Source organism: Lonchura striata, chromosome 2, assembly GCF_050655825.1.
Source record: "Lonchura striata isolate lonStrDom1 chromosome 2, ASM5065582v1, whole genome shotgun sequence".
Taxonomy (NCBI): Eukaryota; Metazoa; Chordata; class Aves; order Passeriformes; family Estrildidae; genus Lonchura; species Lonchura striata.
Window position 1 is genome coordinate 46333169 of NC_140704.1, and position 15499 is coordinate 46348667.

Consider the following 15499-nt stretch of genomic DNA (forward strand, 5'->3'; position numbering starts at 1 on the left):
AATAACCAAGCTGGGCTGGGAAGAAACTAGGAATTGTATGTGCCTAATTCCTATGGCAATATTTAGCAAAATTGAAGGGATATTCTAAAATCATTAATTGTCCAAATGATAGATCATGTTTTGAAATACAAATTTTGATGTATAGCTCAGTAGCAATTTAAATTCCTTAAAGAAACTGACTTCCGTGTCTTAAGACTCTTTTTTTTTTTACCATTTGCAACTAGGGAGTTTTGAAGAATAAAACAGAAGATATGACACGAGAACATAGCTATGCACTATAACCACTCAAAAAGAATGGGTATCCAAGCTGGGGCCTTGTGGTCTGGAATGGGGGGACAAGTAGATGAGCAAAAAACTGCTGAAATAATGCTGAGCCTGGAGGCCAGTCACAAGCGAGATTTGTCTGTGGCTAAATGCTATAGAACATCTCTATCATCAGGAGGAGAAGAGTGTATTCTCATCAGCTTGTGCTGCATGAAATTGGGTTGAGCAGTTGAGGCCCTCAGGTTCAGGGCTGCCATTCAGGATGGTCCTGGCAGGCTGGAGGAAAAGACCAATAGGAACTTTAGTAGATTCAGCAAGGATACTGTGAAGTGCTGCAGCTGGAAGAATTAACCCCTTACAGTGACACTCAGGAGGGGTGGCTGGGAGCAGTGGGTGAGAAGGGCCTGCAGAAGTTGGACAGGTTGCTGGGCATGAGTCCCCAGCATGTCCTGGCAGAGATGGAGAACAGCAATGAGCCCTGATGGGCAGGAGCACGGCACACAGGTTCAGAGAACATATTTTTTCTCCCCTCCACTTGGCACCTGTTGTATACACTTGGCCACATGTAGGTACTGCATCCAGTCTAGGACTTCTGGGAAGGGAAGGATACAAATTAAATGGAGCCAGTTTAGGTGGCCAGGGCAGGAGCTTCCCCACCAAGGGCAGATGCTGGGGGTCGAGACTGGTTTACGCATGCAAAATCCAGGTATGCCTGCTTAATTAAATGCCTTCAGTAGACTCTATAGTGCTAGTCATTCTTTTCAGTTTACTTTTAGATGGCTTTAGTTTCATAGATTAATGAGAAAAATCAATTTGAATTGTCCCTATGTTTTGATAATTGATATTTATTCACTGACCTCAGCAGAGGCATGCCCATGGCCCTCTTAAGACACAGATGAATGTGCTTGTACCATTAGCTAAGCTGATAATTTTGAATTGATTTTTTTCAGTCTCTTCTGTTGAAATTGCTTCATTTTAAATAAAGTAGCAGTGAGATGGAAAGACCACAATGAAGAGCTGTGCCATTGAGTTCTCTTAGGAAATAGAGATTTTTGACTTCTCATCTTTGCTTCAGTGAATTTTAATTATCAAAAATGTTGCACAGAATGAGTCAACCACCTCCAAGGAGCCAATATATTGATAGGCAGGGAATGGCCAGGTAGATGGGGAAATAGTGGAGTTCAGCTCTTGACCTGAGGACTCTCCTTTTTGAAGTTTATATTCTGCCTGGAAGCAATTTTGTAATCCTTGGTGTTTGAATTGGTAAAATTTACATTTTCAAGTTTAAAAAGTCTATTGAAAACTTCTCGATGTATTATAATCTTAATTTAATCGGTAACATGGTATTTTGGATTTTTAATGATACTTTTCTTCATTTTTGTGTTTATCTCTTCTGCTCCTCTGGTCATTATTATTTCCAAGTAGTTTCATAAAAACATGTCTAAAATCTTCTGGATTTATAATTATTAGAAGTGAAACTTTATTCTGCAAGACTAATAGGTAGTGTAAGGTAAAGTACTGTTCTTGCCAACTATAAAACATTTGTTAACAGTGTTTATTATCATAATGCTAAAAGTATGTTCTTACAGACTTTGTATGAATAATATTTTTGTGCAAGTTACAGCACACAACAAGGTGTGCATTATAAAACAGTGTCTTTGGCTGAGTGACTTAAGTGACTTGAAAAGTAGAATTTCTGTATATATCCACTCAATTGTATTCATAGCATTAAAATTTTCCAAAACTATTTTCTTTTGAATGGTGGGAGATTAAAAAGGGAAAAATGATTTTCTATGTTCTTGTGATGGAAAAAACTTTGAGCTAGTGACTGGATTGTAATTTATAACCTCTTCCCATTTTATTTTTTTAAAGTGGCTGTATGTTTTAAGTATATTGTAGTTCAAGATGGAACAATATTGCTTTGTGATATAAAAGGAGCTTATCTTCACTGATTTGTTGAAAAACATCAATGCTACATATCCTATCTGTTACTATGTGTACTCATACAGTACCACATAGTTTAAAAAAAAGCGAATTTCTCATAATTGTTATTTCATAATGTAGCAGCTAATATGTGCATTTGTCTTTCAGCATCAGGTACACTAAGCAAAAGAAAAATGAAATAACGAAATCAGCAACTTTTCACGATTACAGTGTCAAAGTCAGATATGTGATCTGTGCTCACTACTTAGGCTGTAGCATATGCAGGAAAGTAGAACAGGGTGAAACATCATCCTGCTCTAAGAGGGATGTCTTACATAAGGAAATTGATAACTCTGTGGTTGTGAATTCCTTCCCCCATTATCTGTCAAAGGAGACTCTTTTATACTATTGGAGTAGATACCTAATTTTTGCATGATTACCATTAGGTAAGCTGAATCCTACTCTCTGCTCCTCTCCCCCTGCCCCCTATTCCCCCCTATAATGAAGTCAATTGCTAGATAAAACTAAAGCTGCTAACAAATGAAACATTAACATTGTTAGTGGGTTTGTATGATAGTATTCTCATGCTTTGAAAGAAATAGTGCCTTTACTAAAACATCAGTGCTGTTCTGCTGAAGTCAATGGACTTTTGCTGATTTTATGTGAGCTGAAGATCTGGCCTGTCTTCTGGAGCTACTGTGGGGGACCTTTCATGTTTACTTTTACTTTGTTAGGGTCTCCAAAACAGAGTACACTGCCATATATTTGTATCAGTCACATTTTAGAATTGGCATTTATTACCTACTCATGAAGCATGTAAAGATTTGGCAATTGATTGTTTTACCCAGAAGTAACCAAATGAAAATACAAAGCAGTTTTTGTTATCTGAGTGTTGGCAGGAAACCAAAATGTTAAGCTCTAGTATATACCTGAAATAAAACTTGACATAAAACAATGAAATGTACAGAGAGGTTTGTTTTATTAATACTGGATTTGCATAACAGAGGGGAGAGTTCTGCTTTCTGTTGAATGGGATTCAATTTCCTGATAACATTAATGTGAAAGAGGAATTTGGCCTCAATCTTCTTAAGCCACCCTGTCTTTGTTATTGATAAGCTAATGGTTGTATTGGTCCACTGTGATGGTGTGGACTCTAGGTTTGAGACTGAAATAGATCAACATTCCTGAGTAGCAAGCAATAGTAGGTAGGTGCTTTTTAGTCAACCCACATTTACTAGCATCAGAAAATGTGATGAATTGCACTGAAATGAAACCATCAGGGTTTTAAACAGAGTGGTTCCTTTTTTGGTTTCAAGAAAAAGTTTCAACCACTGGATAAAATTATGTGCCAATTATGTATAACTTCTTTACCACTAGAATAAAGGAAGCCGTAATTCTGTGGACTTATGTTTTATTGAGTTCATCTGTTTTCATTTATAAATAGAATGTAAGAGAAAAAGAAATCTGTGCTGGTGGACAGTGAAATAATGCAGCTTTTATACACTTGCAGTGAAATGGTTTCTTTTCTTGACAGGTTTAAAAAAGACTCAGAAAAGGCAAATCTGCTTTAAGAACGTCAGTCTTGAATAATGTAGTTGTTAGTGTTGATCTTGAATGTTATATTTAATAATCAGCCTGTTAATTTTTAACAGCTTACTCAGACTCCTCCTGGAAAGAGAAAATTTGGGAGGAAGACAATTACTTTAACAATTCTTCAGAGAAGAACTTAGGCTAAGTCTATAAAACCCCATATTTGGGGCATAGTTTTTTTTTTAATTGCTTCAGAAATTCCTATGGATCTAATTTCATGATTTAGAATGTTTAAACTTGTCCTTTTGTGTGGAGCCTTTTAAAATTAAATACAACTTAAATCCAAAAAGCCATGGAGACATGAGGTATGCAGTACATAGGAAAATACATAAGCTGGGACAATGAAGCAAGAAATAAAAAAAGTTTAGAGGTTAAAATTCTGCTGTTGCCTCTAGCTTGGATAATTGCTGTCTGGAAAAGAAAATGGTATTTTTATTTTAGATAGGCTTGTTCTTATTAACTTCTTGAGAATTATAAATATATGTACTGTTGACTCTCACTTATTTTTGCTACTCAACAGTAATCTTACGTTAGTTCAAAGTCTTGAAATTAATCCCTGGAATAAATCATAATTTTGGGGGGGGCAAGTGGTACAAACAGGAATGAAGTATTTAGTGTACCTGTCACTAATGAAGAATTAACTTCCATGAACATATTAATCTAAGCATTAACATATAGCTTGCTAATTGAATTTATGGTATATGGAATACAGGATGAATATATTCTAAAGTGTCCTCATAGATCCCTTTAGTAGTAATTAGGACTGTAAGGACATCCTTGTGGTATTTTCATTACATCATTAAAATGAAATTATTAGTTAAGTAGTCTTGTACCAGAGCCATACTAGAGGGGTAGTGTTAGCTTAAAAAATGAAGTTTTTCTACTTCAAAGATTTAGTAAATCCATGGTCAAAATAGTGTATGCGTATTGCAAGTACATTAATTACAGATAATCTGGAAAAAACAATTACTAATACTAGACATCAAAGGTAAATTAACATAAATTTCAAAATAAGGTGTATGCAGTCTGTAACACACACCCCTTGTAAATTCCTAAAACATCCTCCTTGATAGGTCCAGATTTAAGTAAATTTCAGTGAAATTGGAATATTTAGGTTGTCACTAAAAACTGCTGCAGTATTTACAAATGTTTAATGTGAGAGTGTCTCAGCTTCAGCGAGTATCTCAAGGATAGAAAGCATCTTCCAGAGCTGGGCTGTGAAGCTGTCTGTGGTTAATTGCAGTCTGAACTGTCGACACCATTTGGTTGACACCAGGTGCTGTATTTTGTAGTTATGTGATGCAGTGTGAACGGCAAGCATCCAATTTTACTTTTTTGTAAATGTAAGATAATTATATATCTCTTGCTTTTGCTCCAAAAGCAGTTCTTCAACAGTGTTTTTCTGATCCCAATTAAAAAACTTAAATCCTAATCTTGCCTTTCTTTTTTTTTTTTTTTTTGGTGCATTTTTTTGGTTTTGTTTTGTGTTTGGTTTTTTGTTTGTTTGTTTTGTTGTGGTTTTTTTTTGTGGTACTGTTATATTGCAATGTAAGACTTAATTCAGCATAAGAAGAAATAAAACTTCTGTGGAGTCAGCTGGGAGGTAAGGGGTGAAAGTTGTTTCCTGCCAAGACACAGAGATATTTTGCCACTTAATGTTAACTCTTAGCAAAATGTGTGTGGACTCAGGAGTCTTACTGACTATTGTCTACATACTTCCATGTCTAAGCAAGTGAATGAATGCTTTCCTCCAGCATTGCTGGCACTAGCAGTGGCAATGTGGTGGCAGAAGCCAGCAGTCCCAAAGAGCACTGAGAATCAGTAGCAGGTTTGCAGCTTGTCTTTGGGGGCCACGTCTTCACAGAGGTGCCCATTAAAATTCGCTATAAGCCTTCCCTCTCTCTGCGGAAATATATGGAAGACAAACAAACCAAGTCTGTGGAGAATTGTAGATACACAACTGTGAAAACTGAGCCTCAGAAAAAGCAAAGACTGAGCTAAGATGAGGCCAAATCTGGGGTGAAAGGCAAATAATGTCGTTAGTGAGAATTCGCTTCAAAGAAACATGCAACTTTCTCTTCGTTTTCTCTTTGTAGTAGAAATACCCTAAGGATGCTGTATTTTGGCTTCCCATTCAGGCCAAAAAGAAGGAATGTTACTCAGGCAAAAGTCCCAAACGATGTGTCCAATAAAAATTTATTACTTTCTTCGATTGCCTTTCACTGACTTAACAGAGATTTAGATGACCTAACCTGCATGAGCAGTATAGATCTCTTTGCTTCTCTGTAGTGTTCAAAATCACTCTAATATCTGTCATAAATTACATGTACCTGTTCTAAACCCAAAAGGCTGACACCAAGAGCCTACTCAGAGTTAGGGCTACTACAGCTATTTCTCTTTTTTCCTTGCCTTATGACCAGCAGGTGGGACGTAAGGAAATATAGGAGTCATTATACAGAACATCTGAGAGCTCCTTTGCAAAGATGAGCCACCTGTTTACTACAGAAAATAATTTTTAATGGTTGTTTTTCAGCACCAGAGCACCAATGAACACTTTTAAAAGGTCAGAATTACTACCTATATTTCTCTGTCATGGGAAATCCATCAGGCAATAATTTAACCTATATGCCCCTACATACACATATGCAAGTTCCATATTGTATTACACATCTGTCATCTACTCTGTATTTCCCCAAACAGTATTTTTGACTCATAAACTGTGTTTTCTTTAAAACTGTAGCCTGTATAATTCTCTGTGGAGACAGAGGAAAGGAAAAGGATTGCAGTGAATTGTTTCCAGAGAGCTTGTGTATAGGGGGATGATTAGGAAAGTGAGAGTGGATTTATTTAAAATTGAGAAATAAAGCATGTAAACCAAAGCTGAATGAATGCCCTTGTGAAGGGTCTCTTTTTGGAATTAAGATGATGGTAGAGTGTGCCACCAGGGCACTAAAAATATACAAGCTGTAACAAATGCATTAAAAGTTATTTAATGCATTTGTCTTCAAAATTTTTTGCTTAATCACTTTAACTTTCCTGAATGAACCCAGATGCATGAGGCTAATCCAGCCAGTGGATCATTGCCTCACTTCTGTAGCACAAACATGAGGTTTCTTTGGGGCTTAGCTTCATCATACAAGCAGAATAGGAAGATTTTGTTGGAAAAAACCCACAACATTTTTCTCCTGAAGTGAAAGTGGCACGTGGAGAGAGCTACACTACTCCCACAGCTGGTGTGTCACACTTGCCACTCTTAAATATACCTGGTATTCCATAGCACTGTGTAGACTGACTGCCTCAGGCTTCTCCAGTCTCAGCATCATTCTCACTGTGCATTGTGAGACTACTGTGAGAAAGTTTAGTCTCTTACTAAATGCAGTGTTGTTCATGAGAAGCCATCCTAGGAAACTTTCCAGGAAACATAAAATGAAAAGTGGTGTCATTTTTTTCAAATACCACTGTATCAATAATCAGTGCTGTAAGAGAATAGGGCTACTCTAATGTGAGTATACACCTTTAAAGGATGGTTTACAGATTTAATTTAATAACTTTTTACTGTGCTATCCCATTTTTAGTTAGAGGAAAAAATAATTCTGATTTATTTATGATTTACTGCTATATTTATGATTTACTGCTACAAAAATATTTATGATTTACTGCTATATGTTTGGAATGAGAACCATAAGGTTGGAGATGAGAGATAAAAATGATAGTTGGTGTTTTTTGAGTTTGGTGTGTCAGGTCAAATATATAATAACAATTTACTTATATAATTTTGTCTTAATAATGTTTTTTCTTCATTATAATTTTTTTATTCCTAATTTAGGATAGTCAAAATTCTATGAAAGCATAAACTCCTTAGTAGAGTTTTTGGGAGATGAACATTTTGGAATATAGGAAATCAGGAAATAAACAAAAGATATATTAAGATGCTGTATATTTGTGGGTTTGAGTTTTTTTGTTGTTTTGTGTTAACTTCATACTTATTCTGCTGGTTTTTAAACATCGGTTCTAAGGTCTCTTGCAAGGTTCATATTCAAGTCTATTTATCAAACTGGGTTTTAGTTACAAACTTTACTTGAATAATATGGAGGAAAGTGACATCAGCCTGATAGCTGGCTTGCTTCAGAATTTGCAGCTTACTCTTGTCTTTGTGCATGTAATGGAAAACCTGTAGCAGACTACAGAACTATGTAATTTTGCAGTGCCCAGACAACATGATCTTATCAGAATGTGATTATCCATACTGTCGAGATTGCAGATATCAACAGTAGATGTATTTTCCCATGAAAGACTGGAAGGGGCACAGTATTCACAAAAGTATCTTTGGTATTTTCAAGATGGCTCGAGTTCATTTCAAACAAATCAATTAAGTTCACACTCTATTTAATAATATTGATATTTTCTTTTGTTGATGTTTATGGACAGTAATAATTTTTAAGAAAATAAATTCTGTGTCCCAAACAAGCATCAGAAAAATGTATTTTAAAAAGCCCTGTCTGCCCGAATATTGGTTAAATACTGGATACATTTAGTTGCTTTCAGTTTTTCTCCTGCTGTTTCTACAATGAGGAGACTCATGAGGAAACTGTTGTAAACTTTATTCTTGAAGAGGTTTTGGTCATTTTAAGATTTTATTGAAACATCTGAATCTGCAGGAATTTTTTTCTGTAGTATTCATGTAGTTGTTATAAAAATTAATCCATTTGAAAAGAATTCTTTCCTAGTTCTGCAGCAGCCTTTGCTACATAGGGGAAAAATTTCAGTGTCCTCTCCTTCAACCCACAATAGCTTAATTTTTTAGTATTCACTATATGCATTATGTTTCCATTTAATATTTCTCCCTTGTCCTTTATGTCCCTCTCCATTTTCTGTGCATAATGTTCATTCTTGTCTAAGTACAGGAAGAACCAATTATTGTTATAGTATTTCAGTTAGGTGACATTGTATATCAAGGTATATTAGGCATTTAGGAAATACCACAGATAGATGGCTGATGACTTGCCTGCTCTGACATTTTATTCTTCCAGGTTATAGACAGCCAGGACATGTTTGCTTGTGCCTGTGATCTTTGGGAAGCTTGTGTCTTTAGCCCAGTTATGACTAATGATGTTCACAGATATTGCAGAGTGATGTTTAATGCAGAATTTTAAGATAGCTGCGTCTGTGCGCTCTCTTCAAATAATAAAATATCAGTAAACTTCTATAAGGACTTAGCAACAGGGATACCTATGGAGTAACTGGACTAGTGCTTATTCAAACTCTTTTGACTTGCAAATTACATCACTGTTTCCAAAAGAGCTGCAAGACTGTAATAAAAATTTGTATTTTCAAGGCCTTTAGTTGTCTGTTTATTACAAATTAAAGCTGCCTATTTTTGAATTTTATTGTCTTTCCTAAATGACGATTATTACAATTCTCATAAAAATTTTTATCTGTAAACCTCAGATTTTTGTCTGTTTTACCCTTTATGTCCTTTCTGTCATTGCCTTGACTGTTACAATCTTGTCTTCATCACGGTTTCCTTTCCCTCATCTGTCCTGTTTAAAACTTATACAGATTTCTTTTTTTAAAATAAGTTTTTCCTCTGTCTCTCTGATGATCTCTATTATTCTGTCTCTTACCACATCATATTCAGTCCCTCTACAGTCTAATTTATAAACCAAGATATTATTCTGCAATAAAGTGTGCCTTATTCACAAGATGTTTTAATCTTATTATATTTTTATAAGTATATGTTCTCTGAAGTCTATACAGATAACCTTTTTTTTACTTCTAAATATAGGACAACGGTAACATAGAATATTTCATCCAGGGTACAAGTAATCTAGCAACAAAAATGCCTGTGTTACGAGGTTTGAGTTCAAATGTTCAAGGGCAGAATTGGCTGTAATGGTATATCTGTGAAAAAAATAAGCCTGTGGTGAAGTTGGAACCACAGTGCCAAAGCACAACATATAATTGGGCCTAATTTTTTCCATATGTATCAACAAAAACAGTCTTTGCTTCCATGAGAGATGAAAGCTTCCCTTTCTGTCATATTTTTATTTTGTATATAATTCCTAACTCTTTATAATTTCATAGGCTTTTAAAAAAAACATGCCTAGATTTAGGGAAAGATGAGCTGTCACCCTGGATTTGAGTTTATATTTCTAATAGAAAAGCCTTTTTTGGTGGGGAAGGAAAAACACGGCTATTTCCCCTCCCCTGCCAAAAGGGCTACTATGTTAAAATCCTTGTACAGTGCCTGTGAGCTATCCAAGTTGGCGTGGAACAATCCATTTGTGAATTGATTTAAATACCTCATTTAAAATAAATAATCTAGTGGAATTAGTGTCATAAATCTTCATAGAATAAGCTTACTATTTATATAAGATCGAAGAAGTGTTAAATACATTTCTGTTCTGTCAACAATGTATGGCGGTGTTTCTCCCTCTGTTCAGTTTTATGCCAAGTCCCAAATAAAGGATGCATATTTTTTTATGCATTTGTTCTGTTGTTTAATGTGGTATCTTTCCAAATAATCTTTCTTCCTGCTGTCTATAAGTTCAACAAACACATATGAATTCTATAGAAGACTTATAGTCTTAAGTTACATTTCACCTATATTATAGTGTATTATTTTACATCCAATAAATTCACTGTTATCAGGATTGTTGAGATATTCTCTGCACTGTATTTTACCTCCTCTTGGAAGTTACACACCCAGGCATGCAGATGTTGTGCTTTCTGCTTCAGTGTAGGGCCAATCAAAACTGCTGAGCACAGTATCCCAAAAACCTTATTGCAGGTGACATTGATGCAATGGCTGCTAGATCCAAGTACTTTGCTACACGTATGAGCAATCTCTTGCCACACCAGTCTACTTTCCCTGTTTGTGTAGTGGCAGCCACTGAGACTCCCAAGTGTTTGACTCTGTTCAGAGCATGGTTAGGGCTCTGCATGCTGCTTAAACAGACTTTTTGTGTGTCTTCGAAGGAGGAAAAAAAGAAGTTAGACTACATGGAAATGTCTCACAGGATGCCAGCGGTACCTTACTGGTTTACTAATTCACCTCACTTCAACTCTGGTTACACCTAAAATTTGTTTTGTAATTTATCCCTTCCTTAACTGATTCCATGGAAGTGAAGGTAATATTTTTCTCTCTGCCTTTACATATATACAGAGTTTAAAACATTTTGCTCTAGACATGGTTGTTTTACTAGGAGCAGAGCTGAAAGTTGCTCTGGCAGTGGAAGGAGACACCACTGAAGTGAGCTTTGAGTTCCCCATATTGCTGGCTGTGCAGAACTCACTTGGATGTGGATGTGAGCTAAAGGCGTCTTCAGAGTTGCTTCTCATGGGCTGTTATGTGTCCTATAAAGATAATGTATGTAGTGCAGCATGCCTTTCCCAAATTACTTTATGCATTCATTTTCTGCTAGGGAAAAAAAAGAAAAAGCAGGCACTGAAGAAAGAGGAAGAAGCAGTTTTCCTGTTTGGATGAAGCTAGATAGCATCTAGTTAAAATCAAGGCATATCTTGGTTACAATACCTGATTTCCATGGATCCCACTGATTTTTATAGAAGTTGCCTTACACATCTTTGCTACTGGTTTAAGGGACTCCAGAAAAAGCAGCCAAGTAAGAAGAATGAAGCAAAGAAAATTTTCCTGCCTTGTTCTCATTTCAGGTCAGCCAGAAAAATATTCTCTTGGACCATAGGTGACCTCGAATGCCAGGGCCCTCCTGTAGCAGCAGAAATCCTTTTGGATTTCTTCCAAAGGATTTCTTTGAGTCTTAATGCAGGTCAGCCCCTTAGAAACAGGAGCTGCTACTTATGGTGTTTGCAGCCTCCAGGTGCAAGCCTTTTTTCTTCAGTAGTCTGTTCCATTCACTTGATTCACTTGATTGTTTTCAAGTCTTGGACTGGTTCTGCTTCCCTTTGTTGCATCTATTCTCCACATATACCATGCAGAGCCCTGAAATCCCCAGGCAATGATGCCTCATCTTCAAGTACAGGGCTGTCAGAAGTGAGAAGTCTGGCCTGTATGCCCACTTCAGACTTGGATCAAACCCACCACAAGCTGCTTATAGCACTTCTAAACACCCCCTGTTAGTCCAGGACCCATTGTGACAACCAATAGCCATATTCCTTCCACTCATTTATGTTAAATGAACTGGGCTGCAAAATAGGTTCATCTCTTCTCTTGTTTCCTCTATTGGTTTTATTTGCTTACATTAATTACTGTCTCCTGCCTGAATCACCCATTTTCATCCTCTCATTTCATTGCTTTCAAGCTGTCCTCTCAGACTTTCAGCTGTACTTGTGCTTTTCCTGCAGCAGTTCCTCTCTAGCTGTTCCTAACTTGTCTTCCGATCTTGGCAGTGTGTTTTTATTCCAGTCTCTGAGTCTCCTCTTCATAAACTCCAGCATTTTGGACTCCTTTTACCTTCTCAAACAGGATTTCTTTAGCCAAAATTTTAGGAATGTAATTCTGGCCCTACTCAATTCAACTGGCTGAGGATTTTGCCATCTGTCTGTGTTGTTTTTTTCCCATGTGTTTGGGTACTATTTGCATACATAATTGTTACATATTGATCTGTCTCATAAAAAATAATAATAAAAAAAAAAGTCTGAACTTCATCCAGTGTCTGTATAGTCAGATGATTGATATATGACCAGTATAAACTAACAAAAAGAACATTCTCCAATACGCATATTGCTTTGATTACTGAGTTTTTTAGAACGTCCAAATGCTGTACAGAATGAATAACAAACATCAGATGTTTGAAAAGTTAACTCAATCGAAGTCAAGGACATAATGCTTAGTAGCAACTTGCTACAAAGGGTTCATATTTTTCTATTAATGGAAAATGACACAAAGATGCCCTTAGGCCAGCTCACTATTTATATTAGTAAGTGACCAAAACTGTGTGTCAAGGCACTCACACACATACTAATCACTTGCATTTGTAACTGCTTCCTCTGTCATCCTGGCAAAATATCAGCATTAGGAAATTGTGACTAATGGTAAGAAAAAAGAACATTGAAACACTTATCTTAATAGGCACTTTATCGGAGTAGTCTTTATAGGTGTCAAAGAAAAAATAAAATACAGTTTGATTAACCCAAATAAGATAGAGTGTGAATGAAGCAGGCAATTCCTTTGAAATATAAGTGAAAGTGACCAAAACAGCTCCTACAGTTTGCTTTTATTACTTATTATTTTTATTGTATTTGTTAGGAATATGAATAGTGTATGTACTCCTTCCTTTAACACAGAATCAGTTTTGTGCATGTGTAAGCATGAAAGAAAGGCAAGTCTATAGTGTTCATCTGTTTTGATTTTTGGATATTTTTACTCCTTTTAAAATCTAATATTTCTGGATAAAATTTACATCCTTTGTTCCCTTGTTTAAAAATATGGGGGGTGGTTTTGTTTTGAGTAATTAGTTGTGGCGTCTGATTGTATAAGAATTGCTCTATTGTTTGGACAGTATGACAGCCTCTTGTGTTTTAAGGATTTTTTTCAGGCAAATGGCTTTTGAGAATGGCAGCATTTCAAGATTATGAAACTGCTGCTGATGGTAATGGTTCTGTGATAATTAAACTGTCCACAGTCTCTTTTTTTTTTTTTTTTTTTTTTTTTTTTTTTTTTTTTTTGTGAAACTGAGACAAGGGTTGTTGTGATTTCATCAAAGGCTTTGTTTGAGCTCTGGCAGCTGGCAAGGCAGAGCCCTCTGCTAGCAGACTGAGTACCATCCTGAAGAGTTTTCACTATACATTTCCTTCATCAGCTGCATATTCATCACATTTCATCTTTGCCCATCTTGTAAGGAGACTAGTAAACTTCTTGGTGTTCTCTGTTGACAGAATGGCCAATTTGTCCTCTCAGTAATAATGTATTAAAATTGCTTTGGGGGGCTTCTTAAGCTTACAGTAAGTTGGAGTTTTGTTCTTTGCATGACAGTTGTGTAAGAAAGCACAGTAACCTAAACTGCCCTTAAACTAAAAATAAATTAAAACCCACACTGCATCCTTGTGTTAAAAATAAAAAAGGCTTTCTTATAATGCTTTAAAGAAATGTGCATCCTATTCTCTGAAGAGGTCTGCAATAGCCTGTGTGTCTATCTTTACACAATTGTGTCATTATCCTTAATGCTTTAGGACTGGTAAGAATTTACAGTTAAGGGTGAACACAGGTTCTTGTAGCTGGAGCAATGCTGAGAGATTTTCACAACTGCTTTTCTGTGGGTGATTGTGCCATGTAGGCAAGAGATTATCTACTGTTTTCTGGAAAAACATTCCTGTAAATCGAGTTTCTAGGGATTCAAGGGAGAAGAACTATATAGCCTGACATACAAATGTTGTTCAGATCAGTGGTGGCATATTGTTGTTGAGGCAGTACATTTATTTACTGCTCAGTTGGTGCCCTCGCATTAAATGCATTTGACTTCTGGGCATTGAGAACTTCATGGGATCAAGTCATACTGAGGATATTGCTCAGCTCTTATTCTGTCCCTTTTTATAGGGTTTTTCAATCAGCACTGTCTATTAACATAGTCTAATTAGATCTAAATGTAAGGTGGAGAGCCAACAAATAGAAGATGAAATTCAGTTTAAAACTTACTTATAGTGTGATGCTTGTCATGCATTTTTAATGAAGGGAACCATTATAGACTGACAGCCTCTTGTTACAATAAAGACATCATTTGGTAGCTGTATGGTCTCTATTGACTTGTGTCTGTTATTCTTGGGATGAGATTCTGTTGTGGTGTGTACAACACAACTGCTTCCCATTTTTGAGCTGGGAAAGAGGTGGATCTTCTTCACAGCAGAGAAAACAAATTGAGTCTTCTGAGAACTAGCTCCAAGGGGAAGGCTGGATATTCAGATCTGTGTTAGGGAAAGACATGATTGTAATAGTAAAACTGGGTAAATTCCACTTTTAGTGAAGAAGTTAAAAGGAGGACAATATTTTACTATGAGAAGTATTTTGCAGAAATTGAGTGAAAGATATAACAGTAAAGGAAGATGAAGGGGATTTATCCAAAGAAAATAGGGTGATTCGGACTTTGGGTAACTAGGAAACATAAGAGTCAGCAAATACTCAGCAGAGCTTAATTGGTGAATTGTAAGAAATTAAAAGCTAAGAGGTTAAGAAAGAAAGAAGGAAGTTGACAAATATTGGCAAACAATGAGTGGACAAAAGGTCTTTAAGACTATTTGAGATAAAAGCCTGAAATGTTTGCAAGTACAACACTAAACAGGCAGTACGTATTTCTGGTTGATTCTGTCAACAGTCTAGCTTGTGGCCCTTTCCTGTAGTGTAGAGCTACATGAGGTCACTAAGCTGGTCCAGGATCACTTCTTGCTGGAGAGAAGAAATTGTTCCCCTTATTTTTTCCTGCTCCTGCTTTACCCATGTGCTAGCACTTTGTTCACTAAACCATCAGAAAATAAATGTTTGTGTGATTTTTATCTCTAGCTTTCCTTGCTGTTAGGTGATAATTCAGTTGTGAAGTCTGGTGGGTCTTAGCACCAGCACAAGGAAGAAATGGAAACAAGCAGCTGGAGTAAGAGAAAGGAGATAGGCACTCCATTTTGTATTAATGGCTCCTTAGAGCAGCCATCTGCCTGCCTCTACACTGTGGCTGCAGTTTTACAGGGATCTGAATCACTTGAGTTCAAGTTCCCGTTAAAAGGAGCAGGAGCTATGCTTGCCTCTCAGCCATGTGTT

The 15499-nt window shown here is 36.4% G+C and overlaps 1 protein-coding gene across 7 annotated transcripts in view; it reads left to right on the top strand.

The window, feature by feature from the left end:
* Nucleotides 1-15499, top strand: part of BBS9 (Bardet-Biedl syndrome 9) — a 291335-nt gene that overhangs the window by 236947 nt on the left and 38889 nt on the right. The window contains exon 23 of one of the 7 annotated variants that reach the window (XM_021553257.4): nucleotides 5331-5371. The exons of the other annotated variants lie outside the window; for them this stretch is intronic. Within the exon in view, the coding sequence (XP_021408932.3) occupies nucleotides 5331-5356 (26 nt within the window). The 3' untranslated portion in view covers nucleotides 5357-5371. Of the gene's footprint in view, nucleotides 1-5330; nucleotides 5372-15499 lie in introns of those variants that run through there. 7 annotated transcript variants of the gene reach the window in all.